This window comes from Aspergillus vadensis (genome assembly GCF_003184925.1).
Source record: "Aspergillus vadensis CBS 113365 unplaced genomic scaffold BO88scaffold_5, whole genome shotgun sequence".
Classification (NCBI taxonomy): domain Eukaryota; kingdom Fungi; phylum Ascomycota; class Eurotiomycetes; order Eurotiales; family Aspergillaceae; genus Aspergillus; species Aspergillus vadensis.
In genome coordinates, this window is record NW_020292043.1 from 418,480 (window position 1) to 443,744 (window position 25,265).

General features: G+C 51.0%; 12 protein-coding genes across 12 annotated transcripts; 6 read left to right on the forward strand and 6 right to left on the reverse strand.

The window, feature by feature from the left end:
* Window positions 1–37: 37 nt before the first annotated feature.
* On the reverse strand, window positions 38–3,666 carry BO88DRAFT_334348 (putative trimethyllysine dioxygenase TmlH; the record flags this gene model as incomplete). Its single annotated transcript, XM_025702800.1, has 16 exons — window positions 38–153; window positions 269–340; window positions 390–878; window positions 937–1,036; window positions 1,087–1,192; window positions 1,250–1,349; window positions 1,400–1,460; window positions 1,520–1,586; window positions 1,649–1,666; window positions 1,718–1,896; window positions 1,963–2,030; window positions 2,465–2,736; window positions 2,822–2,915; window positions 2,978–3,298; window positions 3,439–3,487; window positions 3,547–3,666. The coding sequence occupies 16 exons, from the start codon at window positions 3,664–3,666 to the stop codon at window positions 38–40; spliced, it is 2,232 nt and encodes a 743-aa protein (XP_025565289.1).
* Window positions 3,667–4,242: 576 nt separating this feature from the next.
* Window positions 4,243–5,828, reverse strand: rmtA (protein-arginine omega-N methyltransferase HMT1). The gene is made up of 7 exons (XM_025706211.1): window positions 5,710–5,828; window positions 5,641–5,654; window positions 5,559–5,578; window positions 5,392–5,501; window positions 4,999–5,330; window positions 4,466–4,937; window positions 4,243–4,415 (listed from the first exon to the last, which is right to left on the reverse strand). Exons 1-7 carry the CDS (start codon window positions 5,799–5,801, stop codon window positions 4,409–4,411), a joined length of 1,047 nt encoding a protein of 348 aa, XP_025565290.1. The 5' UTR covers window positions 5,802–5,828; the 3' UTR covers window positions 4,243–4,408.
* An 809-nt stretch (window positions 5,829–6,637) lies between these two features.
* On the forward strand, window positions 6,638–8,095 carry BO88DRAFT_360806 (PGAP3/PER1 family protein). Its single transcript, XM_025703860.1, has 4 exons — window positions 6,638–6,828; window positions 6,891–6,933; window positions 6,991–7,765; window positions 7,823–8,095. The coding sequence occupies exons 1-4, from the start codon at window positions 6,703–6,705 to the stop codon at window positions 7,875–7,877; spliced, it is 999 nt and encodes a 332-aa protein (XP_025565291.1). The 5' UTR covers window positions 6,638–6,702; the 3' UTR covers window positions 7,878–8,095.
* Window positions 8,096–8,350: 255 nt separating this feature from the next.
* Window positions 8,351–10,759, forward strand: agm1 (phosphoacetylglucosamine mutase PCM1). Its single transcript, XM_025706212.1, has 6 exons — window positions 8,351–8,576; window positions 8,654–8,667; window positions 8,769–8,913; window positions 8,983–8,997; window positions 9,055–9,561; window positions 9,618–10,759. Exons 1-6 carry the CDS (start codon window positions 8,484–8,486, stop codon window positions 10,497–10,499), a joined length of 1,656 nt encoding a protein of 551 aa, XP_025565292.1. The 5' UTR covers window positions 8,351–8,483; the 3' UTR covers window positions 10,500–10,759.
* rrp3 (RNA-dependent ATPase RRP3) lies at window positions 10,704–12,488 on the reverse strand. Its single transcript, XM_025706213.1, has 3 exons — window positions 12,101–12,488; window positions 11,245–12,021; window positions 10,704–11,174 (listed from the first exon to the last, which is right to left on the reverse strand). Exons 1-3 carry the CDS (start codon window positions 12,435–12,437, stop codon window positions 10,873–10,875), a joined length of 1,416 nt encoding a protein of 471 aa, XP_025565293.1. The 5' UTR covers window positions 12,438–12,488; the 3' UTR covers window positions 10,704–10,872.
* Window positions 12,489–12,622: 134 nt separating this feature from the next.
* Window positions 12,623–14,358, forward strand: BO88DRAFT_232442 (Brix domain-containing protein). Its single transcript, XM_025702069.1, has 2 exons — window positions 12,623–12,899; window positions 12,958–14,358. The coding sequence occupies exons 1-2, from the start codon at window positions 12,693–12,695 to the stop codon at window positions 14,101–14,103; spliced, it is 1,353 nt and encodes a 450-aa protein (XP_025565294.1). The 5' UTR covers window positions 12,623–12,692; the 3' UTR covers window positions 14,104–14,358.
* A 96-nt stretch (window positions 14,359–14,454) lies between these two features.
* On the reverse strand, window positions 14,455–15,665 carry BO88DRAFT_402859 (riboflavin synthase). The gene is made up of 3 exons (XM_025706214.1): window positions 15,576–15,665; window positions 15,386–15,508; window positions 14,455–15,161 (listed from the first exon to the last, which is right to left on the reverse strand). Exons 1-3 carry the CDS (start codon window positions 15,604–15,606, stop codon window positions 14,614–14,616), a joined length of 702 nt encoding a protein of 233 aa, XP_025565295.1. The 5' UTR covers window positions 15,607–15,665; the 3' UTR covers window positions 14,455–14,613.
* Window positions 15,666–15,830: 165 nt separating this feature from the next.
* On the forward strand, window positions 15,831–17,788 carry BO88DRAFT_402860 (CaiB/BaiF CoA transferase family protein). The gene is made up of 6 exons (XM_025706215.1): window positions 15,831–16,096; window positions 16,161–16,192; window positions 16,262–16,382; window positions 16,443–16,947; window positions 16,998–17,291; window positions 17,358–17,788. The coding sequence occupies exons 1-6, from the start codon at window positions 15,929–15,931 to the stop codon at window positions 17,567–17,569; spliced, it is 1,332 nt and encodes a 443-aa protein (XP_025565296.1). The 5' UTR covers window positions 15,831–15,928; the 3' UTR covers window positions 17,570–17,788.
* BO88DRAFT_232453 (PHD finger domain protein) lies at window positions 17,774–20,122 on the forward strand. The gene is made up of 2 exons (XM_025702070.1): window positions 17,774–17,909; window positions 17,962–20,122. The coding sequence occupies exon 2, from the start codon at window positions 18,029–18,031 to the stop codon at window positions 20,012–20,014; it is 1,986 nt and encodes a 661-aa protein (XP_025565297.1). The 5' UTR covers window positions 17,774–17,909; window positions 17,962–18,028; the 3' UTR covers window positions 20,015–20,122.
* On the reverse strand, window positions 20,123–21,748 carry BO88DRAFT_232454 (putative zinc metallopeptidase). Its single transcript, XM_025702071.1, has one exon. The coding sequence runs from the start codon at window positions 21,611–21,613 to the stop codon at window positions 20,231–20,233; it is 1,383 nt and encodes a 460-aa protein (XP_025565298.1). The 5' UTR covers window positions 21,614–21,748; the 3' UTR covers window positions 20,123–20,230.
* Window positions 21,749–21,819: 71 nt separating this feature from the next.
* Window positions 21,820–23,607, forward strand: BO88DRAFT_232483 (short-chain dehydrogenase/reductase family protein). Its single transcript, XM_025702072.1, has 4 exons — window positions 21,820–21,953; window positions 22,008–22,052; window positions 22,113–22,763; window positions 22,889–23,607. The coding sequence occupies exons 3-4, from the start codon at window positions 22,266–22,268 to the stop codon at window positions 23,531–23,533; spliced, it is 1,143 nt and encodes a 380-aa protein (XP_025565299.1). The 5' UTR covers window positions 21,820–21,953; window positions 22,008–22,052; window positions 22,113–22,265; the 3' UTR covers window positions 23,534–23,607.
* A 74-nt stretch (window positions 23,608–23,681) lies between these two features.
* Window positions 23,682–25,142, reverse strand: BO88DRAFT_423392 (rRNA-processing protein SOF1; the record flags this gene model as incomplete). The annotated part of the gene is made up of 3 exons (XM_025708645.1): window positions 23,682–24,042; window positions 24,103–25,082; window positions 25,140–25,142. The coding sequence occupies 3 exons, from the start codon at window positions 25,140–25,142 to the stop codon at window positions 23,682–23,684; spliced, it is 1,344 nt and encodes a 447-aa protein (XP_025565300.1).
* Window positions 25,143–25,265: the final 123 nt, after the last annotated feature.

Genomic DNA, 25,265 nt, shown 5'->3' on the forward strand with positions numbered 1-25,265 from the left:
ATCAGCTGCCTGCACATACCCGCACGGAACAACAGGTTCAAATGTAGTAGTTGGGGTTATCCAGGGACCATTGGTCATTGCCGATGTTTCTTAGGACCTCCTCGCGACCGAATTTGAGAAGACGGTATCGTGAGATGAAGTCGTCATTATTTACTGTCCAGTGTCAGCATGTCGGTTTTGAGGACAAGGATACGATAATAAGAAGCATGTAACCGAAGGCCAGCAAAATATTCTGAAAAAGGGTTTCAAAGCAGTAAAGGATACTTACTATATCCACCGCACATCCTGCGCTTTCCTGTGAATTCCGAGCGACCGTGAAGCATTCTCCAGTTATCGAAGACTTGGGCAAATTAGTCCTGTTCGCAAATATCGTTCTCTGCAATACTTACTAAGGGCTGTCCCTGGTTCAAGCTGTGTCCAGATCTCCATGTCTTTGCGACGAATTATCTCGTCCCAGTGCCGTGCGGCCGTATACCATTTGACCTGTTCCTCCCAGTTCCAGTTCTTCTTGGCGGCTCTGTCATAGTTGTTCCAGCGAATCTGATATAGCCGTTGTAGTTCAGGGTGAACCTTAAGAACTGGAGCTTGCTCCGCCGGTTGCACGCATACGTCCTCATTGCCACTCGAGTGGTAAGGGTGGTTCGTCGACATCAATACCTCGAAGTCTTCCGGGCTTTCTTCACGAAGAATCGAAGCAGCCCGGAAACCGTCAACCAGCAGGCTGGCGCCACCATCTCCATTGGTATGGGATAGGAGGTGGAATAGCTGGAGCCTCGCAGGATCGGTGAAATAGGTGTTGTCCGTATGTGCTCCGAGAAATTCCGTCGTATATGCGGTGTCCTTGAAAGTCAAATCGGCTGTAAAATCCCAGAATCCACCTTGTAAACGGGGAAGAGTCAGGAACCGACACAGGAATGGCCAAGGATGTTGTTTTACCGTAATGAGTGTTCCTGATGAACGCAATCCTCTTTAAAAGAGCCTCGGTTGATTCGGGATTGGTAGGAACTCCTTGTACAAAAGCAAATCCCCAGTCGTACTTCGCAATGTAAGCAAGACTTTCTGGTTGGAAATGGAGTCATAGCTTACAATTCCTTCAAGCCAGTCACGCAGAGCACCATCGTCGGCCATAATACCTGCGTAAGGAAATGTTGGAAATGTACTGTCTCTGCCCGGAACGTATGATTTGATCTCTCTGAGTCGAATTAGCATTTCAGCAAGGGTAGCCACTGCAGCTCAACGGTTGAAGTACCTGAAATGTAGTTCTGACTTCGGTTCCAGCTTGGAAACAGGCTTGTTGGAATGGCTCTTGAGCCACGGAAATGGATAATAGGCATGATGCCCGTCCGACCCTTTACAAAGTCAACGTCCACTGTAAGATGACGGGATAATGTTCGCTTACAGTCTACCTTCACACCATCCTTCTCATAACTGAGATCTTTGATACGGATATCATCAGGTATCTGTATCAGATAATCATCAGTAACTCCATCCGTAACAAGACATTAACTTACTGACTCACCGCAAACGTATCAACAGTTCGTTGTCTTGTGTCTGGATGGATGCATTTGGAACATTGGCAGTTGTCCCTAAATATAAGTAAATTATTGATCGTGCACATGCGCTAGTCTGTAGCTTTGGGAATGCCCACCGGAGCCAAAACGTTCCACTGTCTGATATTAGCATGTGGTCCAAATGATTGCATAGTAGGGATTCTTACAAATTGCTGGCTTGACCTTCATGGTTGAGCTGCAACGACTCCCACTTTTGGTTCCTCAAGTGGAGAGGCCAGGGATCCTCGTTATCGCTGCTAGAGGGTGTGGCCCGGGCATTTGCCACTGATGAATTCGCGCGTACTAGCGAAGGGAATCGAGTTGAGACGGATGATGACTTGTAGGTCTTTGAAAAGAGTGCACCCCTCAATCAGATTGCTACTCCCACTGGATTTGGTGATCTGCCTCTTACCAATCTAACATATTTCGGGGTAAATGATGACACGGCACGCGATGTGCTAGTACCTCGGTCAATCATCACTGTATGTGCGAGAGTCCTTGGGCGCCATACCTTGCATGATTCAAGGGACCAAGGGCCCTAAGGAAGGAGAGTCTGGCCACACTGTGCATTTTGATCTTACTATACACAAAACTGAGGATTATTGATGGGAAACAAAGGATCTCCACAATGTCACCCCATATCAAGCCCCACGTCACGTGCAGCCGTCAATTAGGCCTCGGCCCGCCATTCTGATCTTATCTTTCGATTAATTCCAGTGTACACGTAGTAGATGGCCGATGAACTCCATTTTATGATTGGCTATTCCAAAAGTTGCTGGTTATTAAATAGAAGAGTAGCTGGTGACAGATCTCTACACTCTCTAACTAGACCTCAGTTGCCAATCATAGTTTGCTTCTTGGCCCGGTAACCTTCATCAGACAGCGGCCGTTGCTCAGGACCGCCTTGCCCTTACCGTTCTTGGTTACGAATCGAATTTCTTCATAACCATCTTGGAGACTGCCCGTTCTCCAGATCTCAGTGATAAGCTTGTCACCAGGTATAACTGGCGAAGCAAAGCGCGCTTGAATCTCCTTAAGATTCTTCGGATCACTACCACCGAGCTCTCGCAGGACACCATGGGCAGCGGAATTCCAGCTGAAGAGGCCATGGACGATGGCGCCGCCGAAGCCCATCTTCTCACCTGGCTCGGGAGTAGCATGTAGAGGATTGTAGTCTCCATTGAGTCTAATCGGCGGTATCATCGTCAGCATAAGAGGATCCACCTTGTCCACTACGCTAGTACTCTTATGTGGCTGGGGCGGTATCTTACCGATAGAGATGGGCTGTCTCCGGAGTCGTTTGGACTACATGGACGGCATCTGGCTGCTTGCCTTCAGGTGGGGCGTAGTTGGCATTGCTGGGACCTAAAACCTACTGCGTCAATAACAGAAATATCTGATATAACAAGTGCTTTTGGAAGCCTTACCTTTCGGGCCACCCCAGTTACCCTGGCCAACGAAGAAACCGCTGCTAACAGTTCTTGAGTAGATCTCGCCTGTCTCCTTATCCACAATAGTCTGTTCTGTTTCAATGACAGTGCCAGGCTTGCCCTTGTCATAGACTCCAATGACCTTGTTGCGCAACTCGAACTTCTTCCCCTCGCTCGTGGGGGGCAAGGGCTTAAGGATGGTGAGCTTGCGCTGGCCGTCAACCACGCGACGATAGTCGAACTTTGGAACACCAGGGATAGGGGAACCACCAGAACGGGCATAGAAGTCCGTTACTTCTTGATCAGTGAGCTTGAATGCTGTATTAAATACGCTATTAGCGAGGCATTCGTGGCATGCAGCTGAGGATTATTCAACCCCGGGAGTTCTTATTCGGAACATAATCCTAAAACACCGCGATACTTCACTTCGTAGGGTTGAACGGGGAAATTATACATACGAAGAATTATAGGATACGTGGGGAAGACCGCAAAGTTGGGATGGAGCTCCTGTGCGAGCCTCGGTAAGATAAATGTATAGTTGATATAAGATATAGAATGGAACTCACGTAGAGAAAATGCAGCTCATCGGCCTTGCAGCCGATACTGTAGGCAAAAAGTAGAGCGTCCCGCTTGAGCCAGGACACCTCCTGGCGAGGGAATTCATGACCAGCTCCTGGTGTTGACATTATGTAAGGTCGATGAAGATGCGATAAATTCACCAAACGCAATTGAGGGCAATGGTAGGGCCTACGGGGGACGCTTCTTTATCTGGAGGTCGAAGATAGATTGATGCGGAGAAAGGCCCCCAGAAGGGACAGTTAGTGTAATCCATGCCGTTGCGGGGCTCCGGCCAAACCGAGGCTCGATCACGAATCAGCCGATTTGGCCGAGAACATTCCCTATCCGATTACTGATTGTTTTCTACCAGTGACGAGACTGCCATACCTTTCAATGTACATAGAGAATTGTTTCCTTTCATCAGAATGGCAAGATGAATGGGCTTTAATAGAAGTTATCGATGGTAGTGAACCGGTTAGTTGAACTTCGTGAGATTAATGGACCTGAAGCTAAGTAATGCATAGACAGAACGTCGGAGGTGTTAGACTGAGCGTCGACTCGGGGTATCTACTTGGGAAATTCGAGGAGCTTCATAATCGTCCTTTGGAAATCTTCTCTCCGTACCGCGCCAACTGATGATGCCGTTGCCTTGCCTTCCGTATACGCCGAGAAAAATGATGAAAAATGGCATGACTGAAATCAAAGGAAGTCCAAAATATAACCTTCCATCAGACCGACATCCATACAAGTGAACTTCCGTTAAAATGCTATGCTGCCCACAGGGCAGAACCACTTTATGTTACTGGTGAACATAAATCGACTCCAAGCAAAATAGCTAAGCAACCGAAGAAACAAGGGATGGCCAAGAATTTAGCACCTGCGAGGGTTAGCACATGGTGGGTTATTTTGATAAGAACGGGTACTCACATCCTGTAGAAGCAGCTGCCCTCGGAGTAACGGTTCGGATCCGTGGTCTCGAACTTGTAGGAGATGCTGATGTCAAGGTCGCGCTTGTTCTTGTCGTTCGGCTTGTTCTCGAGAACACCGGAGACAACTTCCTCCTCTTCGACGGTCAGAACATCGCGAAGGTAGAAGACGGTCTGCTTCCAGTGGGTGTATTTGGCATGGGGACCGGTGGAGAAGGTGATGGGCTTGTGGCATGCGCCGAATTCAATATCGAACCAAGCGATCACTGCGTGGATGAAGTCACTGCGCTTGGCAGGAAGCGAAAAGGGTACCTTGAAGACCAAGTCGGCCGGAGTAACGGTGTAAAGATCAAGGGTGATGATGGGGCAGGGGTCGGTAACGAGCGCCTTCATCTCGACAGTGTCGACAAGGGGCTCGGTAAGAGCAATCTCCTTCATCGGGCTGTAGTTGAATCCGTACACATTGTCCCAGACTTAAAACCGTTAGCGTCCCGAATTCATCGAAAATAGTGGCGCCAAGTGAAGTGTGCTTACATCCAATCTTGTCATCCTTGTACTCGCCATCCTCGATGGCGGCCAAGTACATGGTGGCCTTGTCGGGGAAGATCTTGCCGCCAGGAACAAGGTAACGGTCACGGGCGTAGAGAACGGTGTCCAACATGCTCTCATAGAGAAGGAAGTAGCCCATCCACTCGGAGATGATGATATCAACCTTAGGATAAGGGAGGACAACCTCCTCCATCTTTCCCTGGAGCAGGGTGATCTTGTCCGACAAGCCATTCACAGCAACAATCTCACGAGCCTTCTCAATGATCGACGACATGTCGACACCAATGACATGCTTGGCACCTGCCTTGGCGGCGAACCTTTTGAACCAAATGTGTTAGAGATATCCCATTGTTGACCAGTCGATCGGCTTGAACATACATGCTGAGAATACCAGTTCCGCAACCGACATCGAGAACGACCTTGTCCTTGAAGATGTGACGGTTCTGGTAGATAGAGTCACGGTACGATCTAGTACGAACATCATCTTTCTAGAAAACCAGTGGTGGTTAGCGATAGTCAAGGCGTTGTGGTAGATTTGTACTTACAAGCATCTCCTCATGAATGCCTGAGCGGGGTCCGAGATTAGCCACATCCGACTAAGTTACTTAGGTCATTGATAGTATTTACCATGGTGATCATAACTGTGATTCTTGTCAGCATAAATGATGCGAAGGAGACTTTTTATCTTGGCCATACCTCGTGAAATAACGCACTTCAGCGTGGTCCATGCCTACCATGCGATCAGCGCTGCTGGTGGTCATGGCAGCAGAGTCTGCTTCTCCGGCCATATTTGCGGATCGGTCGATTTGGTGATAGTCGATATGACAGAAGGAAGAAGAGGCAGAGGCACAGTAAAAGAGTAATGTGCAAGGAGAAAAATAGGTAAAACCGAAGAAAGAAAGAAAAAAAAAAAAATGCTATACAGCTATGTTATGGAGAAAAAGATATGGGCGCCTCAAAGATCCCTTCAAGCGCGGCCCTCTTTTTTTTTAACTTTTGCCTTGTTAGGAATTTCTCCTCTCGATGGCAATTCCCGCTAAATCCGATGAGGTTAGCTCATTCCATTGAGCGCTAGTCCCAAGTCGGACACGTCATGTGACTCATTAGCCCTTTGTTGTGACTAGGGCTATCCCAGCCAGCATGCCAGTTGGCGATTATATGGAACTGGCGTTGGCCTCATGATGTTCATAAATGATTGAAATTTTTGGCCACCGGTACAATATCTAGAGAATGACTTCCCAAGACTAGTTAATTATCGAAGATTACACAAAAACTCGTATGGTGGCACAACTGGGTTTCCGTATTTCGCATGCTACTGGTGGTTCATAGTAGTACCGCGTAAGATTCCTTTAGCATGAACGGAAACAAGCACCCCAAGCCTGGAGCTGAAACAGACAAACTCCGGGAAAGTGGGGCTGGATTGCCTACTTTGTAGATTTGAGTCGAGTTCACAAATGAGCTTGGAATGATCTTGCTTCTAATTCTGACTATCTACATAGTTTGTACAGTGTAAGAAAAATGGATGCCTTAGAAGGCGTTGCCAAGCTGTTGTTCCATTGTTGCCGTGCGCGATGTCGCTCCGCCCCCGCCGGAGCTACACGCCGCCCGTCTAGCGTCTAAGCTGTTGAGTTTCACTCCTGAAGCTTCCCTTCTCAACTAGAGTGCCATACAACAAACACGAAAAGCACCATGTTTATAGGAAATATAAGGAGGAGTACCTACTGCTGCTTCCTTTTCCTTCTCATTGCCACTCTTATTGGTAAATCGACAGCCTCTCTTGGTGACCACCTTCCCGACTTCAAAGAATGCGTTAAGGTACATCAACCGGAACCTCATAGCATCCACAACCCGGGAGCCAATGGCTAAGCAACGAACAGGTTTGCCAGGCTGAAAATTGCCAGGATGGCAATGAAGTAATTCGTGAGTTTTATAAGCATTGCTTTCTGCCAGCTTGGCTACTAACCAATTGGCTACCAGCTCTCCATCTTCGCCTCATGCTGTGGACATGTCCTTCCGAATGCGATTATACCTGTCAACATGTCGTGACGGACCGCCGTGTCGCTCGTGATCCTCCCATGTTGAACCCAGTATTACAATTCCATGGTAAATGGCCTTTCCGCAGAATTCTGGGGATGCAGGAACCATTTTCCGTTCTCTTCTCATTGTTCAACTTTCTTGCCCACTGGCATGGGATTGGACGCATTCGTGAGACGGTACCAGCTTGGCACTCCCTGCGGCCCTATTACATTGCCTTCGGATACTGCGGTTTGGCATGCTGGACCTTCAGCGCGGTTTTCCACATGAGGGACTTGTCCTTGACCGAGAAGCTGGATTATTTTGGAGCGGGGGCCAATGTCATGTATGGGTTCTTCCTTGCACTACTCCGGATCTTTCGTCTGGACCAAGAGAAGCCTCGACATAAACCAACTCTACGTCGTCTGTTGACCACGGTCTGTGCTCTGCTCTACACATTACATGTGTGCTACCTCAGCTTCTGGTCGTGGGACTACACCTACAATATGATCGCAAACATCGTGATAGGGATGGCCCAGAACATCCTATGGGTGGCCTTCAGTATTCACCGTTATCGCAAATACGGCAAGGAATGGATGGCCTGGCCCGGAATGATTGTGGTGTGGATCATTTTGGCTATGAGCCTCGAGTTGCTGGACTTTCCCCCTTGGCACGAGCTGATTGATGCGCATAGCCTTTGGCACCTTGGAACTGTGATCCCGACTGCTTGGTGGTACTTGTGAGTTTATGCTGGAATCTGACCATAGGTTTACTACGCGGCTGACAATTGCGATAGGTTTCTCATCAAGGATGTCCAGAACGATGTGGCGGGCGATAGGCTGAAAGCCTGATTGAGCACAATGGTTCAATCCGACGTATCTGGACACGCATGACCATTTATCACCCGGTCTATTGGTCCAGCTTCGTATCACCGGTGCAGGTGATCGGATAGTAGTAGCTTGTATTATATGATAGAGTAGTAGTTTTCAAACCAACCGCGCCAGATCATCAGCTAATAAATGGGGCATTCCTAGTATTTATAATGGGCGATAATTTTGCTATAGTTATCTTCATTGAATACCAAGTCTAATTAAAGAAAAAAGAGAGAGGTGAATAGACATACCGTGCCATGCAATGCTTCGACTCCATTCCTCCCGCTTCTGCATTGCACCACACCATGCCATGATTGTTGCGGGTGCCTCACCGCCCACCGCTCGGGACCCTGGGCACGAAGGCAGTAACAGGGGAACAGGGGCAGGAAACTAAACCTGAGCTGGACGGAGCGTGTCTCACCCAATCTTTTATTTGACCCTCCCCCTCTCTCGTTTTTTTTTTTTTTTATTGTGGTTCTACCCCCCCTTTCGCTTCATATTATATGTTCTCTGACCCCCTGAGGTCTCAGTTATTCAAGTCCTTTTGGTGCTAGTCAACTTATCCTTGGTTTAGTTTGCGCCACAATGGCGTCCCCGGCTATCAGAAAGGCGATCGCTGAAGCGGCGTCGCAGTACTCCAAGCCCGAAGGGAAGGTCTTTCAATATGGTACCGCGGGGGTGAGTTCGTTACTCCATGAAAACCGACTCTTTAGAGATATGAAACAAGATGTACTAATTACCTCCCTTACTTGCAGTTCCGTATGAAGGCGTAAGTTGCTCCCTACCGATAAACACCTCGAAGGATCGACCCCGCCTCCACAATACCCCGCGACCGCCCTTTTGTTTACACTTTGACCAACGCATTGCCAGTGATCTCCTCAACACCGTAGTCTTCACCGTGGGTTTGCTTGCTGGGCTTCGCTCCAGAAAGCTTAGTGGACAATGGGTTGGTGTCATGGTCACTGCCAGTCACAACCCTGCGGAAGATAATGGCGTCAAGTTGATTGATCCTATGGTGAGTCGCCGTGAACCTCGCCAGCTTGGAGTATGTGCAATGACATGATAAGTGGCTAACACTGCATAGGGTGAAATGTTGGAGGTAAGCTCCCGGAGCTGTGGGATACTGAAATGCGACGACTTTCTCACATCGCTGTAGGCTGAATGGGAAACCTATGCCACCAGACTTGCCAATGCCCCGCTTGACAAGGTTGGTGATGTCTTTGACGAACTCATCAAGGAGATCGATGTCAGCATGGAGAACCCCGCTCGTGTCGTCTTCGCTCGCGACACTCGTGCCTCCGGCTCGCGTCTGGTCTCTGTCATCAATGCCGCCCTTACCGCTTCGGAGGTCGAATTCATCGATCTGAAGTACATGACCACCCCTCAGCTCCACTATGTTGTGCGCTGCAAGAACACTCTGGGCACCCAGTATGAGTATGGCGAGCCCACAGAGCAGGGCTACTATGAGAAGCTTGCCGAAGCTTTCAAGAGAGTTATGCGTGGTGTCAAGGTCAAGGGCTCGTTGACCGTGGACTGCGCGAACGGTGTTGGTGGGCCCAAGCTGAGGGAGCTCATCAAGTACCTGCCCGGCCCGGAGGAGGGTGGCATGGATATCAAAATAGTTAATGATGATGTCATTAACCCTGATAGCCTGAACTTTGAAGTCCGAACCCCTCTCTGTTCAGCCTGCTTTCTATCTGCATACTGACTGGCTTCTAGTGTGGTGCCGATTATGTCAAAACGAAACAACGTGCCCCGCCTTCCTCCAAGGCAGCTGCTCTTGACCGCTGTGCCTCGCTGGATGGTGACGCCGATCGTATCGTGTACTACTTCATCGACGAGAGCAACACTTTCAGATTGCTTGACGGTGACCGCATTGCCACCCTTGCGGCTTCCTTCATCGGCGATCTTGCGCGGAGCGCTGGAATTGCGCAGAAGCTCAAGATCGGCGTCGTCCAGACCGCTTACGCCAATGGTTCCAGCACGGACTACATCGAGAAGGTCCTGAAGTTGCCTTCTGTTTGCACCAACACTGGTGTTAAGCATCTGCACCATGCGGCCCTGCGCTTCGACGTTGGCGTCTACTTCGAGGCCAACGGTCACGGTACCATTACTTTCTCCGAGACCGCCTTGAAGACCATTAAGAACACTGAGCCCCAGTCTCCTGCCCAGCAGCGCTCCCTTGAGTGCCTCCAGGCTCTTACTGACCTGATCAACCAGGCGGTCGGTGATGCCATCTCCGACATGCTCCTGGTCGAAGCTATTCTTGCTCACAAGGGCTGGAGCCCCAAGGAGTGGCTTGCCACTTACACCGACCTTCCCTCGCGTCTTGTCCGCGTGGAGGTTGCAGACCGCTCCATCTTCAAGGCTTACGATGCCGAGCGCAAGCTCGAGTCGCCCCCTGGCCTCCAGGCTAAGATTGAGTCCCTCCAGTCCCGCTACAACAAGGGCAGAAGCTTTGCCCGTGCAAGTGGCACGGAAGATGCGGTGCGTGTCTATGCCGAGGCAGCAAGCCGCTCCGAGGCGGACGACCTTGCTACCCGTGTCGCGAACGCCGTCCGCGAGGCTGGCACTGCCAAGGAAACATTGCAGTCTGCTTGAATCATACTGCCTTGGAATGACGGACTGCTCTAAATAGCAAAGCCCGATTCACCTGCAAAAAGATATCAGATATACTTACACAATTGGCAAGTGTTAGAACAGGAAAATCCTGTTCTGCTTTGCAAGCATCCTGGGAACTTTTACGAATGAATTTATGAAATTAGTTTAATCTGCATTGAAGCAAAAGAAGTTGCATTTGATGTTCTCAGATCCGTTTCACGTTTTAGATACATTCTTCTAGCATTTCTAGTCGATTGAAGCACATCTAGACTTTTACATATAAGAAAACGTCGACACAGCAAGCAGGTGAACAATCATCAATTTTGGGTATTAACTTCGTAAAATGCAGCCGAGAGGTCAAGGCCTTTCACGCCTAACCCTCCTCTTGATCCATCTCATCGCGAGACCGTTTACCACCAAACTTCTTGCCCCTGCCTCCCTTCTTCTCATTGTAATCCTTCATATCCATGATCGCCTGCCTTTGCGCCTCCGCGACATTCTCACCAAGCACCATGACCTCGTCCTTAGGGCAGTCATACTCCTTGAGCTTCTTGCCCAGAGCACCTTCGATTCTCAGCCAGACCTCAACATCATACTGGGCGACAAAGCTGATAGCAAGACCACTCTTTCCGGCACGGGCAGTACGTCCGACACGGTGGACATAGCTGGGAGAATCTGTAGCACATTAAAACATTAGCTGAATCCAACAATATTACTCCCATAACAAAAGACGGGGTATACATACCACCCGGCAAATCAAAGTTAAGCACAACATCAACCGACGGAATATCCAAACCACGAGCAGCCACATCCGTCGCGACAAGAATATTCCGACTACGAGCACGGAACTTGCCCAGCGCACCAAGACGAGCCGACTGCGAAAGTTGACCATGTAGCGGGATAGCGCCGAAGCCAAGCGCACGCAGCAAGAACGCAAGTCTCTGCGTCTCGTTCACCGTCCTCGTGAAAATAATCGTACTTTGGCCGGCGAATTCGTTCAACAGGTAGACGAGGTACAAGTCCTTGTGCTTCTGGGGAATGAAGAGGTAGGATTGGAGGAGAGTCGAGACGGTCTGGTATTTGCTTGTGGAGACGGAGACACGGAGCGGGTTGGAGAGGGAGGCACGTTGGAGGGATTCGACCTTGGAGCTCATCGTCGCGGAGAAGAGGAATGTGCGGCGCTCGCGGGGCAGGACTTTCAGGATCTTGTCGAGCAGGGGTCCGAAGTCCATGTCGAGAAGTCGGTCCGCTTCGTCCATGACTAGGTACTTTAGGTTGCGGAGGGAGAATCCCTTGGTGTTCTCCAGGTGGTCGAGAAGACGACCGGGGGTGGCCACGATAATATGGGGCTTTTTGCCCAGGGAAATCGATTGAGATACCATGTCCATACCGCCGACGATGACGCAGCTTCGTACACCCAAGCTGGCGCCTAGGGACTCGAAGGATTTGGAGATCTGGTAGGCGAGTTCTCGGGTTGGGGCGAGGATGAGACCGAAGAAGGGCTGGGGCTTTTCCATCAGGGCTGTGAGGGGATGTTAGTTATTTAATCTGGTTATATTGGATGCGCCGAAATGAAGACAATGCTGTGGCTAGAAACGTACCCTGGAGAATAGGAAGAGCAAACGCTGCCGTCTTTCCACTTCCGGTTTCTGCAAGACCGATCAAATCACGGCCTTGAAGAGCCAGAGGAATCGACTCCCGCTGGATAGGCGTGGGCGCTTTGTAGCCCATGGTTTCGCAGGCCTCGCATAGCTGTTCGATGATTCCTAGCTCCTTGAATGTCTTGGTCTGTCCCTCTTCTTGTTCTTGCACTTGCTCTTGTGCTTCCGGTTCTTGGGATTGCTCTGGGGTGGAAGATTCGACATCGCTCTCTTGAGCGGGCGCAGGCGCAGGTGCAGGTGCCTCACGGGCGACCTTGCGCTTCTTGACTCCAGGCATGATTTTTTGTATGTGTAGAAAATATCTTTATCTGGCAGCAGCGAAAATTCAAAAAACTTGTCGACATCATTGCGAAAGTAAAATAATGTATAATTTTAGGCGCCGCAAAATCGTTGATCCGGGCTCCTCCGCGGCTTTGCTCCGCTCATACTTTTTCTTCGGGTCAGAAAAAAAGTCACTGCCCTGAGAACATCCCGTCCGGAGCGATTATTATTCCTCCGTTGTTTTCTTTTTCATCTTTTCGCTTTTGTCACCATGGCGAAGGCACGTACTAAGAAGCGCACTCATGTTCGCGCGCAAAATGCTACGGCTGCTGCTGCCAAAGGCGGCGCCGCATCTATGAGCAAGACTCCGAAGTCGATGGTTATCCGTGTCGGCGCTTCTGAAGTTGGTTCTAGTGTCAGTCAGTTGGTCAAGGATGTGCGAACGATGATGGAGCCGGATACGGCTGTTAGATTGAAGGTGAGCTTAGAATTGTTTTGTTGACATGTGGATGAAGACTAATGGTATCGGTTGATAGGAACGCAAATCAAACAGACTAAGGGATTACACGACTATGACTGGTCCCCTTGGAGTCACACATCTTATGCTTTTCTCCAAGTCGGCATCTGGAAACACGAACATGCGTTTGGCGCTTACGCCCCGTGGTCCGACATTGCACTTCCAGGTCGAAAACTACTCCCTATGCCGTGATGTTGAGAAAGCTTTGAAGCGCCCGAGAGGTGGTGGTCAGGATCATAAGACGCCGCCTTTGTTGGTCATGAACAACTTCAACTCCCCCAATGCCACTGAGGACTCTAAGGTACCTAAGCGTCTGGAGAGTCTCTCGACGACCATCTTCCAATCTCTTTTCCCCCCGATCAACCCTCAAGCCACTCCCCTCTCTTCCATTCGCCGTGTGATGCTCCTGAACCGTGAACTCGCCCCCGAGGGTGAGGAAGAAGAACACTATGTGTTGAACCTCCGTCATTACGCCATTACTACGAAGAAGACCGGCGTTTCGAAGCGCATTCGCCGCCTTGATCCCAAGGAGATTCGGAACCGGGAGAAGAAGGGAGCCGCTGTGCCCAATCTGGGTAAGCTGGAGGATGCGGCGGATTATCTGCTGGACCCGTCGGCTGCTGGGTATACCTCGGCCAGTGAGACGGAAATGGACACGGATGCTGAAGTTGAGGTGGCCGAGAGCACCACGAAAAAGGTCCTTTCGAAGCGCGAACTGCAGCGCATGAAGGCTGGAGAGAAGGAGAAGGCCCAGAAGAAGCTGAGCAATGCTCCGGGAGTCGAGAAGCGGGCGGTCAAGTTGGTTGAGTTGGGCCCTCGTATGAAGCTCCGCCTGCTCAAGGTTGAAGAAGGTCTTTGCGAAGGTCGCGTCATGTGGCACGATTTCATCAAGAAGTCTGAGGAGGAAGTTACCAAGTTGGACAAGAACTGGGATCAGAAGAAGAAGGAGAAGGAGCAAAGAAAGAAGGAACAAAAGGCGAACATCGAGAAGAAGAAGCAAGCTAAGGCTCAAGCTAAAGCCGAAGGCAAGGAGGTTGAAGACGACGACGAAGACGATGTTGATATGGATGAGGATGATGAATGGCTTAGTGATGACTTCGAAGATGACAATGCGGAGGAGCAGGAGAACGATGATGAGGACGAGGACGAATCGATGGAGGAGTAAACAGGCGCACTTTCATCACCTTGAAACGGATTCTCAATGTCAAGCAGCTCATAGCCCAGCTGCTACATCAACATCCCACGCATTACTTGCTTCTGCCGTTGACCCTGAGAACTGGGCGCATGCATGTGAAGCTATGATAGTGGAGACCAGTTACATTTCAGTGACGAAGCCTGCGATGACAGACGTGACTCTTTCTTCCTTTGCTCGTTGGCGTTGGGAGTACAGGTGGCCACGGACGAAAAGGACTGAGTTATCTAAAAAGTCTCGATCAGAATCTTACGAGCCATGACCGGAAGTCTCTCGTGACGTTCAGCAGGCTGGCCATGACCGATAGTAGTACCAAAATATACCCACAATCCTGCCTATTATTTTCTATACTCGTACATGGAAGAAACTTTCTCATATCATATCCCTATTTACATGTAGCTGAAAATGGCTCGTAAACAACATCCATGATCATACTAGTTCCCTCCCTCCAAAAACACGGATATCTGCCAATACCCAACCCACCTACTTCCTCAACTTCTCCTCGACAATCCTCTCCACCATCTTCTCCAACATCTTCATATCCCCACCAGCAGTACCAGCAAAGTACCCCTGCACACTCTTCTCCACGTACTTACCCACAATATCAATCTCCACATTCACATAATCCCCAGGCTTCTTCGCCGCCGTGACAATCTTCTCCTGCGTATACGCAATAAGCATCACCTCAAAGTACCCCTCCTGACCATCCACAACATTCGTCACCGTCAAACTAGCCCCGTCCAGCGTGACATATCCCTTCTCCACAATATACCGCATCACGCCCACATCGCGCGGCTGCATACGGAACACCAGCGCATTGCCCTCCGGCGTAACAGAAAGGATCTTGGCGATGGTATCGACGTGGCCCTGCACGAAGTGACCGCCCATGCGCGTTTCACCCAGGACGGCGCGTTCGAGGTTCACGCGGGAATTTGTCTGCAGGGAGCCGAGATTCGTGCGGCGGAGGGTTTCGGGGGCGACGCCGACCTTGAACCAGGTCTTGTCGAAGGCGGTTACTGTTAGGCAGGTTCCTGTTTTTATGTAATTTTATTAGTTGAATGGGATTTCTCCTTGAGCTCCTTGGGGGTGTTCGTGGGGGGTTCGTGGGGGGTATTGTTTCGCGATTTGGGGGGGAGTGGGGGTAGGGGGGAGGGGTAACGATGGAGAGAGAGAGAAGCAGAGGAAAAAATAGGAATCGAGTGCAATGGGAATGATGGTGAGTGTAGCAATCGATATCATGCGATGCGATTCATACCGTTGACAGCTATACTGTCGCCGAGATGGCAATCTGTGAGAATCTCCTCACAATCGGAGATGGTCAAGGATGTACCCCCGCCCCCGCTTGAGGAGGTATCGAGGGACTCGAGGGACGAGACAGCTGCGATAGAGAAAGGGCAATTAGTTTTTCTGTTTGAATATCCATGATCGCAGTATAAGAAACTCACTCCCGATTTTCTCAACAAGACCGGTGAACATGGTGGAAATGGGTAAAAATGTAGAAATGTAGAATCGATACCGTGGTTGCGGGCGGAATCAAGCGGTTGTAAGAAGGAAAGTTGAGCGGAAAGCGGACTTAATGTACTTGACCTCGGCAGCGAAGCTCCGTCGGCGTGGTCCCCGAATGGGAGCCAGCGCTTCTACTTGATCTTCCCTGTAGCTTATTTGGAGAACCTTGCATTGTCGATTATAATTAATCTACCCACTGTCCTTTTGGATGATCATTGCTCCAACTATCATTACTTTTATGGTCTATCATATTATTTAACATCGCATCTTTAAGCCAGCATTAGAATCAATTATGAATCTCACGGCCGCATTGAGGGTACAGCGGGCTTGCGTTGCCCGTCGCAGCATCTATCTTCCCCGGCGGACGACGCAATGGCGCAGCTATTCTTCTGCTGTTTCGGACGATACACTTCCCTTGAAAGGTATACGAGTTTTGGATATGACACGAGTTTTGGCTGGTGTGAGTAATAGGCTTGTCGTCTCCAACAGCGCCGGGTTGGAGATGTAACTAACATTCCCCGCAGCCATACTGTACCCAGATTTTGGGTGATTTAGGGTATGTTCTTCGACATCTGACAAATACTATCAAGGCAGTGGGGGATCTGACCGGGATGATACCATATAGAGCGGATGTTATTAAAGTCGAACACCCCGTGCGCGGTGATGATACTCGAGCGTGGGGTCCCCCGTACGCCACGTACACGGATGGGTCCGAAGGTCCAGGAGAGAGTGCCTACTATCTTGGAGTATGTTATGCGGTCTGCTACTGCCATACCTCCAAGAGCGCAATTGACCATCGTGGATAGGTAAATCGCAACAAGAAATCAATTGGTCTGTCCTTCGCTCATAAGTCCGGTGTTGAGATTCTACACCGGCTGGCGAAGGAATGTGACGTCCTCGTGGAGAACTACCTTCCTGGTAGTCTTAAGAAATATAATATGGATTATGAGACCCTGCGCTCCATCAATCCTAAACTTATCTACGCCAGCATCACCGGATATGGACAGACTGGGCCATACAGTAACCGTGCGGGGTACGACGTTATGGTTGAAGCGGAGATGGGTCTGATGCACATCACGGGTAGTAGGGAGGGGGAACCGGTAAAGGTAGGCGTTGCTGTGACCGATTTGACCACTGGTCTGTACACATCGAATGCCATCATGGCCGCCTTGCTTGCGCGGGCGAGAACTGGTAAGGGACAGCATATCGATGCATGTCTGAGCGACTGTCAAGTTGCGACCTTGGCGAACATTGCCAGCTCCGCTCTGATCAGTGGGAAGAAGGATTCGGGAAGATGGGGAACCGCACACCGTAAGTGGCTTATACCATGTGTTCGAAATCTAGCTACTGACTGTCTGTAGCATCCATTGTGCCTTACCGAAGCTACAAGACGCTCGATGGCGACATTCTTTTCGGAGGCGGGAACGATAGACTGTTTGGTGTGTTGTGCGACCGACTTGGACACCCGGAATGGAAGACCGATCCCCGATTCGTTACCAACAGTGATCGAGTAAAGCATCGTACGGATATTGATGGTTTGATTGAGGAAACTGTAAAGCAAAAGACCACGCAAGAGTGGCTTGAGATCTTGGAGGGCAGCGGCATGCCCTATGCCGCAGTCAATGATATTCAGGGAACGTTGAACCACTCCCACGGTATGTTATACATCCAACATAACCTGATTCCAGAACTATATCAATTCGCTGACAATGTATATGTAGTCCAAGCACGAGGCATGGTTGCAGAGGTTGACCATCCAGCCTGTGGTCCCATCAAGTTGGTGAATACACCCATCAAGTATTCCCACGCGACCCCTGGCATTCGGACACCGCCCCCAACCCTGGGGCAACATACGGACGAGATATTGGGGGGAGTATTGGAGTATGGCAAGGACGATATTGCTCGGCTAAAGAAGGATGGTGTAGTAGCATAGATTATATCATACAGTAGCTCTGCTCGTCCGACCTGGCTGGTGGATTGCTCTAGACTGCGTTGAAGAGCCGGTGGTCCGGAAGGTCACGCATCTGCAGGAATAATCCCTACATGGTTAGTTTTTCGTGCGACTACCGGCTCGTCCGCGCTGAAGAGTCCCGGATATCATAGAGAGATAGCTAGAAGAGAAAAATCATCAAGCCAGCCATGCACATTGGACAGTGTGCCGCTGGCAGTTACACCATTAAAGGAGCATTATTGCTTTTTGACAATGAAAGGCGGTTCTGTCAAGGGCGCGGGGGATGGATTCCTCACGATCACGTGATGGTATATAAATCTGGGTCCGTTCATGATGACTTCTCTTGTCGCACTCCGATAACAGTGAGGATTCAGGTGCAGTGTCCAGAGCTAGTCTACTAAGACGACTGAGCAACTGTGCACATCGACCCGGCTAGGGGATATGTCACCGCACAATGGAGCTCCTTCCTCCCAGGCGTCTATAGAAACAGCGCCTTCATCAGCCCACGGAACACTTCATACCACTACCACCACTTCTGGCTCACCCCCTTCGGGTTCCTCGCGCGGCATCAGCATTGGTTCCTCCCTGGAACTGCCTCCCTCCTTACCCGGACGGCCGTCGAGCGTACCCTCAAAGAGGGTGGAGATCCCCCGGCTCTCTGCAGCTACTACCGAGTTACTGGCGCGGGTCACCGGGAACCTCAAAGGACCGCAGCAGAGAAATGATAATGATAGATTTGTTACATGGAACCCATCTACAGTTACTCGGACGTTCGAAAGCCAGAATAGCAACTCCACAATGGGGAAAATGAGGGCCTCTTCTACAATTATTGAATTGCCTACGGCGCCGTTCGTGTATTCGAACACTGTGGCGCCACCGGCGGTTCCTCAGCCTGCGTCCCCAGCGCCTCAAGGAAATACAGGAGACATAGTAAAGCCTACAAATCTACCCAACCTCGCCCCAAAACCGCCCAGCACAACACCAATTGACGCAGTATCAAGACATTCAGGGTCTCCAGTCCCGGTCCATGTCGACTTAAAAACCACAAGTTCAACGCCCGTCGATGCAGCATCACGGCAGTCGGCGTCTCCAATTCCAGTCAATATCGCTCCAAAACCAAGCACAACACCTGTCGGTGCGGTTTCAGCACCAACACAATGGACTGTACCAATATCAGCAGAACCCACAGCTGAGATCAAAATTGCCCCTAAACCAAATGGGACATTGTCGAATGGTGCAGCGCCAGCATCAACAGCCTTGCCTGCACCACAACAGCCACAGCCAGCAGCAAAGCCCAAGAGGCCACAAACCGCAGCTGGCTCGCGCCAGCGAAAGGGTGCGGCAAATGGTAACAAGCGCGGCAAGAAGCGCAAACGAAATAATGATAGTGACGGGGAAGATATCATAAGGGCCGGTGACTCCAGTAGCGACGAATCAGATGTTGCACCAACAGCGACGCAAACAAAATCCGGCCGCTTGGTCAACCGGCCTTCGTTATATGTACCTGCACCGTCGGCTCCTGCGGTAGCCAAGGAGGTAAGCAACTCGGCGGACGCGTCTGATTATGCAGCCGTCGCACGAAAACGCAAACGTATCCATCGTCGAGGGAAAGATGCGATCATTACTTGCTTGCATTGTCAGAGGGGTCATAGCCCATTGAGCAATTCGATCGTATTCTGTGACGAGTGCAATGCTGCATGGCATCAGTTGTGTCACGACCCTCCTATTGGCGCAGACGTTGTCGCAGTCAAGGAGAAGGAATGGTTCTGTCAGGAATGCCGGCCTGTCCAAATTTCTGTCATTCAGCCAACAGTTGTGCGGAGCAATCCTGACCTCACATCTGGGCCTTTGGTTCCTAATTATTCTCCGCTATCAATTCCTAAAAGCGAGGTTGGTGCAGCGGAATTTTCGGCTGATGAGCGACGAGGCTTCCTGTCGGGTCTGTCGCATGCAACCCTCGTTGAGCTCCTGATGACTATCTCGGACAACAATCCGATATTGCCCATGTTTCCTGAGAATATGAGGGACCTCCAGTCTTCCAAGTTCGCGTTTCGATTGCCAATTTCCGATGCCCCGACTCCGTCGACATCGGTGTCGGGTAATGTTTCGACAAGCAATGATACAAGGGATTCCACGTCTGCATCTACTGAAGTAAGCAAACACAATGAGGACTCTGTGCCCGAAGCCGCATCTTCTTCGTCTACTCGAAGGCGGTATGAGGAGATCTCCGATGACGACTCGGAATATGAATTCCAGGAGCACCGGTTGTATCCACGCGCTGGGAACGGGTTCCGGCTATCGCTTAATGTGGATGACATGGATATCATGCGCGAAGACCCTGCTTGTCCTACCTTCAGCTATTCGCTACACGGACCTGCGCAGGTACGCGCTCAGCTGAACGAAATGGTTCCAGTGTGGGGAACATGACATTAGCGTCAACCTCCCTTATACTTGCGTTCACCTCTGAGTCTACATTTGACTTTGAGCACTTGACGTCTTAGATTCTTTAGATCATCTTCTTCACTTATGTGGTCTAGGGATTATAGATATCTGAAGCGTGTGAAGCTTTGGGTTAGTAATACAATACACCATCTGCTGTGCAACCTTCAATACGCCAAATATGACGCCTCCCGATAACCGCCGCTACACGAAGTGAAACGCAGATTTCGGACACAATGAACATGGGGAAGCCTTTAGTTGACCACCAACTACGAGCTCTCTGCTAGCTTTGGCTGGCGGGTCCCAGACGATGCCTGCAACACCATGTCGCGGTTTCGACACGTTACAACCAGTGTCGTCCACGTCACAAAATAGCAGAATATCTGCACGACTTCCCTGGCTCAAGGCCAAGGTCTCAGATGACGAAAGTCCGATTGCTGCGCGAGCTCTGGTTGACACGCATTCGTACAATAGCTCGGCATTCGCCTTGGTCCCGGCTTGATAGACACCCACTCCTAGACACGCCAACGACAGGGGGTCTTCAGAGCCCCAGGGCGTAAAAGCGTTGCCCACATTGTTGATTCCGATCACCGTGTTCAAACCATACTTGTTTATCATCTCCAAAACCTGCAATGTACCCCGTGGCCGATCATGGCTTTTCAAAAATGGTGGAGATGCCATATACATGTCGCTCGTCGGTAACCCAACGAAGCTAACCGGAAGGTCATTATCCCGGATCTCTTGTGCAAGAAGCCCCCATTCTTCATCACTGAACAGCGTCAGTCGTGTGCAGTGCCCCAGCATGACCCGCTTATCCGTTGACTGTGATGTCCACCCCTTCTCCTTCAGCGTGTGCAAAACAAACCAAACCAGTGCCTCCTTCCCGGTGTCGAGGTTATAGTCGAGATGGAAGTCTACATGCTTTCTGCACTCTAGGGCACGCTCAATTGCCCATATAATGTTTTGTTTCGATGCATCGATCGACGACTCAACGTACGGTGTTGTCCCGATGACATCCACCTGCGACTGTCGCACCGCTTCTTCCATGAGCTGACGGTTATGGTTCCCGTGTTCACCCGAGAATATCGGGTCCTGCGCAAATGATACTATTTGCACTTCGCACGCGCCTCTCCACTCATTCTTGAGAGCGATACCAGCTTCAAGACAAATGAGGTTTACAGTGTGATCCACCTCCACGAATGCCCTCATCGCCGTGACCCCTGCAGAGACAGATCCGGCAATCAGCCACTCTCCGCGTCTCAGAAGATCCTCCCGCGTAAACTGCTGCTTCGCTTGCGTGGTAAAGGATAGCGCTTCAGCGAACGAGCCGGCAGAGGGAAGAAGATGTGCATATTCGGGGGAGTTGTGGATGAATGCTTTATCGAGGTGGATATGTGGGTGTGTCAGAGCTGGGAGGGCGAGTGGTGCGGTCTGGTTCAATTCAGCATTGGGGTGCGGGGTGATGGATGAGATGATGCTGTGCGGAGAATCATGGGGGCGCGAGATGGCAATGTCCCAGGTTGAGTCTCTGCCGGGGAGTCGGACATTCTGAATGCGCTTGACGGGTGTAAGAGTAGGCGGAGGCATTTTGGTATATATTATTATATTGTGTTAGATGTTGTGAGTGATAAGAAAGTGGTGTTTCGGGCGACAGCATTCTATCGCGGAGTTCGCCGCACTTTGTATGTATCCCGATCATGGGTCGCTCATCGGCTCTTCGTGTCACAGCCGACGGCAACGTAGAACATAAGAGTTAATCTGAACCTTGCAATCTCCGTAATCAAAGTTCGAGATAAGAATCAAGGCAAATGCACCATGCATGTCTTACACAACCTTAACTCGACAGCCATGGACTGAATTGAACTGAACTGAACCACTCCATCAGCAGCCCCACATCTCACAATCATCTGCCCGGAGCTTCTTTCTCGTCAGTCCCTCCTCCAAGCTCCGACTGTCAGAATGTCCAATTGACCCCCTACAGACCAGACCAGAAGTCCATATTCAATCTCATCTACAATCCCACCCAGTAAGTCACTTATCATACCCCCTATCTAAGCGCCGACAACTCCTAACCAACCAATCACAGATCCCAAGCCGCAGCAGCCTCCGCAAAACACCACCACTCACCACTCACCACTCACCACCACAACCACTGCTATACACAACACCACACCCCCTACCATGACCCCAACCACACCTACACCATCACCCAACCATCCCTAATACTCCCTCCCGCAAAATGACCACCCCGAAAATCATCCACACCCGCCCCCTCCAACCCACCACCAGCACCACCACTAACCCCCCCCTAACCATCGACCTCCTCCTCACAACCCTCACCCGCACCATTCTCCACCCCATCCCATCCTACATTCTCCTCCTATGCCTCCGCGCCCAAGCAACCCCCTACACTTCCCTCCCCTTCATCATCGCCATCATCTACTCCGCCCTCCTCACCCTCATTTACATCTTCAGCACACTCAATCAGCAATTAGCCTACGGGGCCCCGCGCACCGTCGATCTCTCCAATGAAGTGGTGGTCGTGACGGGCGGAGCGAGCGGGTTGGGATTACTCATTGCGAGGATATATGCGCTGCGTGGCGCCTCCGTAGCGGTATTGGATGTTCGCGGGATATCGGATGAGGAGGTGGAGGAGATGGGCTTGGGGGGGTGTTTTGTTTGTGATGTTTCGGATAGGGGGGCTTTGGAGGGTGTGGTGGGGAGGGTTAGGGTGGAGGTATGTATATTTCTTTCTTTTTCTTTTTTCTACTTTTGGTATAGAGATATGTATGGTGGGAGGGAGGGAGTCTGGTAATTAATTGATTTGATTGACTGATGGCTAACTAAACTTAATGGGGGTAGTTGGGCACTCCAACCATTTTGATCCATTGCGCAGCTGCAAGAATCAACGGTCTACCCTTGCAACAGCTCTCTCCCGAGGCTTTCCAGAAAACTATCAACACCAATTTACTCGCCGCCGTTCATGCCTATCAGGTTTTCTTGCCATATATGCTGGCTGCGCCGGACGGTGGGACCATTGTTACGGTGAGTTCGGTGCTTGGGCAGCTGTGTGCGGCTGGTTTGGCGGATTACTCGGCTAGTAAGGCTGGGTTGAGCGCGTTGCATCGCTCGCTCGAGGCCGAACTTCGACAATCCGGGGACGATGCAAAAGTAAAGATGGTTCTGGTGGAGCCGGGCCAGATCTCAACGCCGCTGTTTGAATCCGTCCAGACGCCCAACCGCTTCTTTGCCCCCGTCTTGGAGCCAGTCCAGGTCGCGCAGGCTATTGTCTCGGCTGTCGACAGCGGCAGGGGTGGCGTGATAAGGTTGCCCGCGTTTGCCATGCTGGTGAACTGGTATGCAGTGTTGCCGGCGAGCGTGCAGCGATTGGCGCGGTACCTGAGCGGGATTGATGGCGCGGTAGCACAGGCGTCGTCCAAACCCGGCAGGGCTGATTCGTCCAGCCAGCAGTTGCAGACTGAGTTGGATCACGTGAAGGAGGACTGACGACGAAGCTGAACAACAGCTGCAATAAGGAATATACCCCAACTGTATCATGTCCATACAATGTATATATACTTGAGACACAATGTATTTGGTCTCTGAGCGCAGCCGTTCCGCACGATCATCCAGATGGACGTCCCGGGCAGAGCATTTATTGCTCCTTGGCCAGGATCATCTTCTCGCGCTCGCTCTGTCTCTTTGGCAGGTTCTCCTTCTTGGTGTGCTTGCGCACGTTCTCCTCGCGTCTCTTGATCGCCATCAGCTCCTCCCGCTTGATCTCGCGCGCCTTCTTGATCGGCTTCGGCACGTGACGCTGGCGGCGGATTCTGCGGATTTCCGGCATGTGCGAGTATCTCTGGATCAAGGCCTGGTCGTACTCGAGCTTGGCCCGTTGACGAGCGCTCTTTATTCCGCTGCGGTCGGATGCGTTTGCACGCCAAAGACGGATGTTGCCGTCGTCGGAGCCGGACAAGACGTACTTGTTGTCGGGGGTGAACTTGGCGGAGAAAACACTGCAGAACATAGTCAGCATTATGACTTCTTGGAGAAGGGAAGTGCAAGTAGATACATACCGTTGCATACGCTGGGTGTGGTAGATGTCGCGAGAGTGGCCCGTGGATCTGTTCCACAAGCGGATCGTCCGATCGTAAGAGGCAGTGACAAGTTCCTGGCCGGTGGGACTGAAGTCCACATCCATCACAGCCGCGACGTGGTCCTTGAGCACGTTCAATGCGCGATCCATCTTGCGCATGTCGAACATGTAGACGTTGTGATCTTCGTTGGCAACGGCAAAGTTAAACGCTTCCATCGGGTTCCACGAGATCGCGTTCGACGCCAGGCGGAGAACCATCTTGTGAAGAGGGGACGATGTCCGGAGATCGTACATGATAATCGAGCGATCAATGCCGGTCGAACCAAGGATGGAGGTCTCGGTCTGGTTGAAAGCGATGGAGGTGATGGTATCCACGTTGGTGGGCCAGTGAAGGGTCTGGGACGGCGTAGAGGAAGGACGTGAGAGATCGTAGATAGAGATCTGAGAGGAGGATGCGGCGAAGTAGGGCAGGTCCCGATGGTGCGTGAGGCAGGTGAAAGCGCCCTGGCCCAGGTAGGTCGCTAGCGGTGGTGCTTCGGGTGCCGAGTTGTACGGGTCGAAAAGCTTGACAGTCTTGTCGCTTGCGCAAGAAAGCAACTTCCGATCGGGCGTCCAGCACACACCCTTGACGATGTTGTCGTGTGCCTGGGTGTTCCAGATCTCTCCCTGGGTGGTCAAATCCCACACCTTGACCACACCATCACCGCTACCACTGGCGAACCGTTCCAGAGAGCCTGGGTCCTTGGCCATAGTATACACACCGTCCACATGGCCTTCGCCCATCTGGCCCAAGAAGGGCGCAGCGAACAGGCGCTCTAACTTGGTAGCATTGAGAGCACGGGTGTATTCACGAGCCCGCTCGAATGGATGCTGCGCCGGGTCGAGGTTTCGGGGCTGTCGAACGACAGCGGTTCCCGGAGCCTGTTGCGAGGAAGTGGGACGAGAGAGAGCTTTGATTTTCTGGAAGATGTGTTAGTATCTATCCGGAAGGCTATGAAGCAACAAAAATCAACTTACCATGGCGTCCGGTGGTTTTCTCTGCAAAGGAAGCTGGAGGAAAGAAAACTAAAACTATATCGGACATAAAATTTCCAGGCGCTTTTTTCTACTGGGCGGGTACCGCCGATTCTGGTTGGCTCGCCA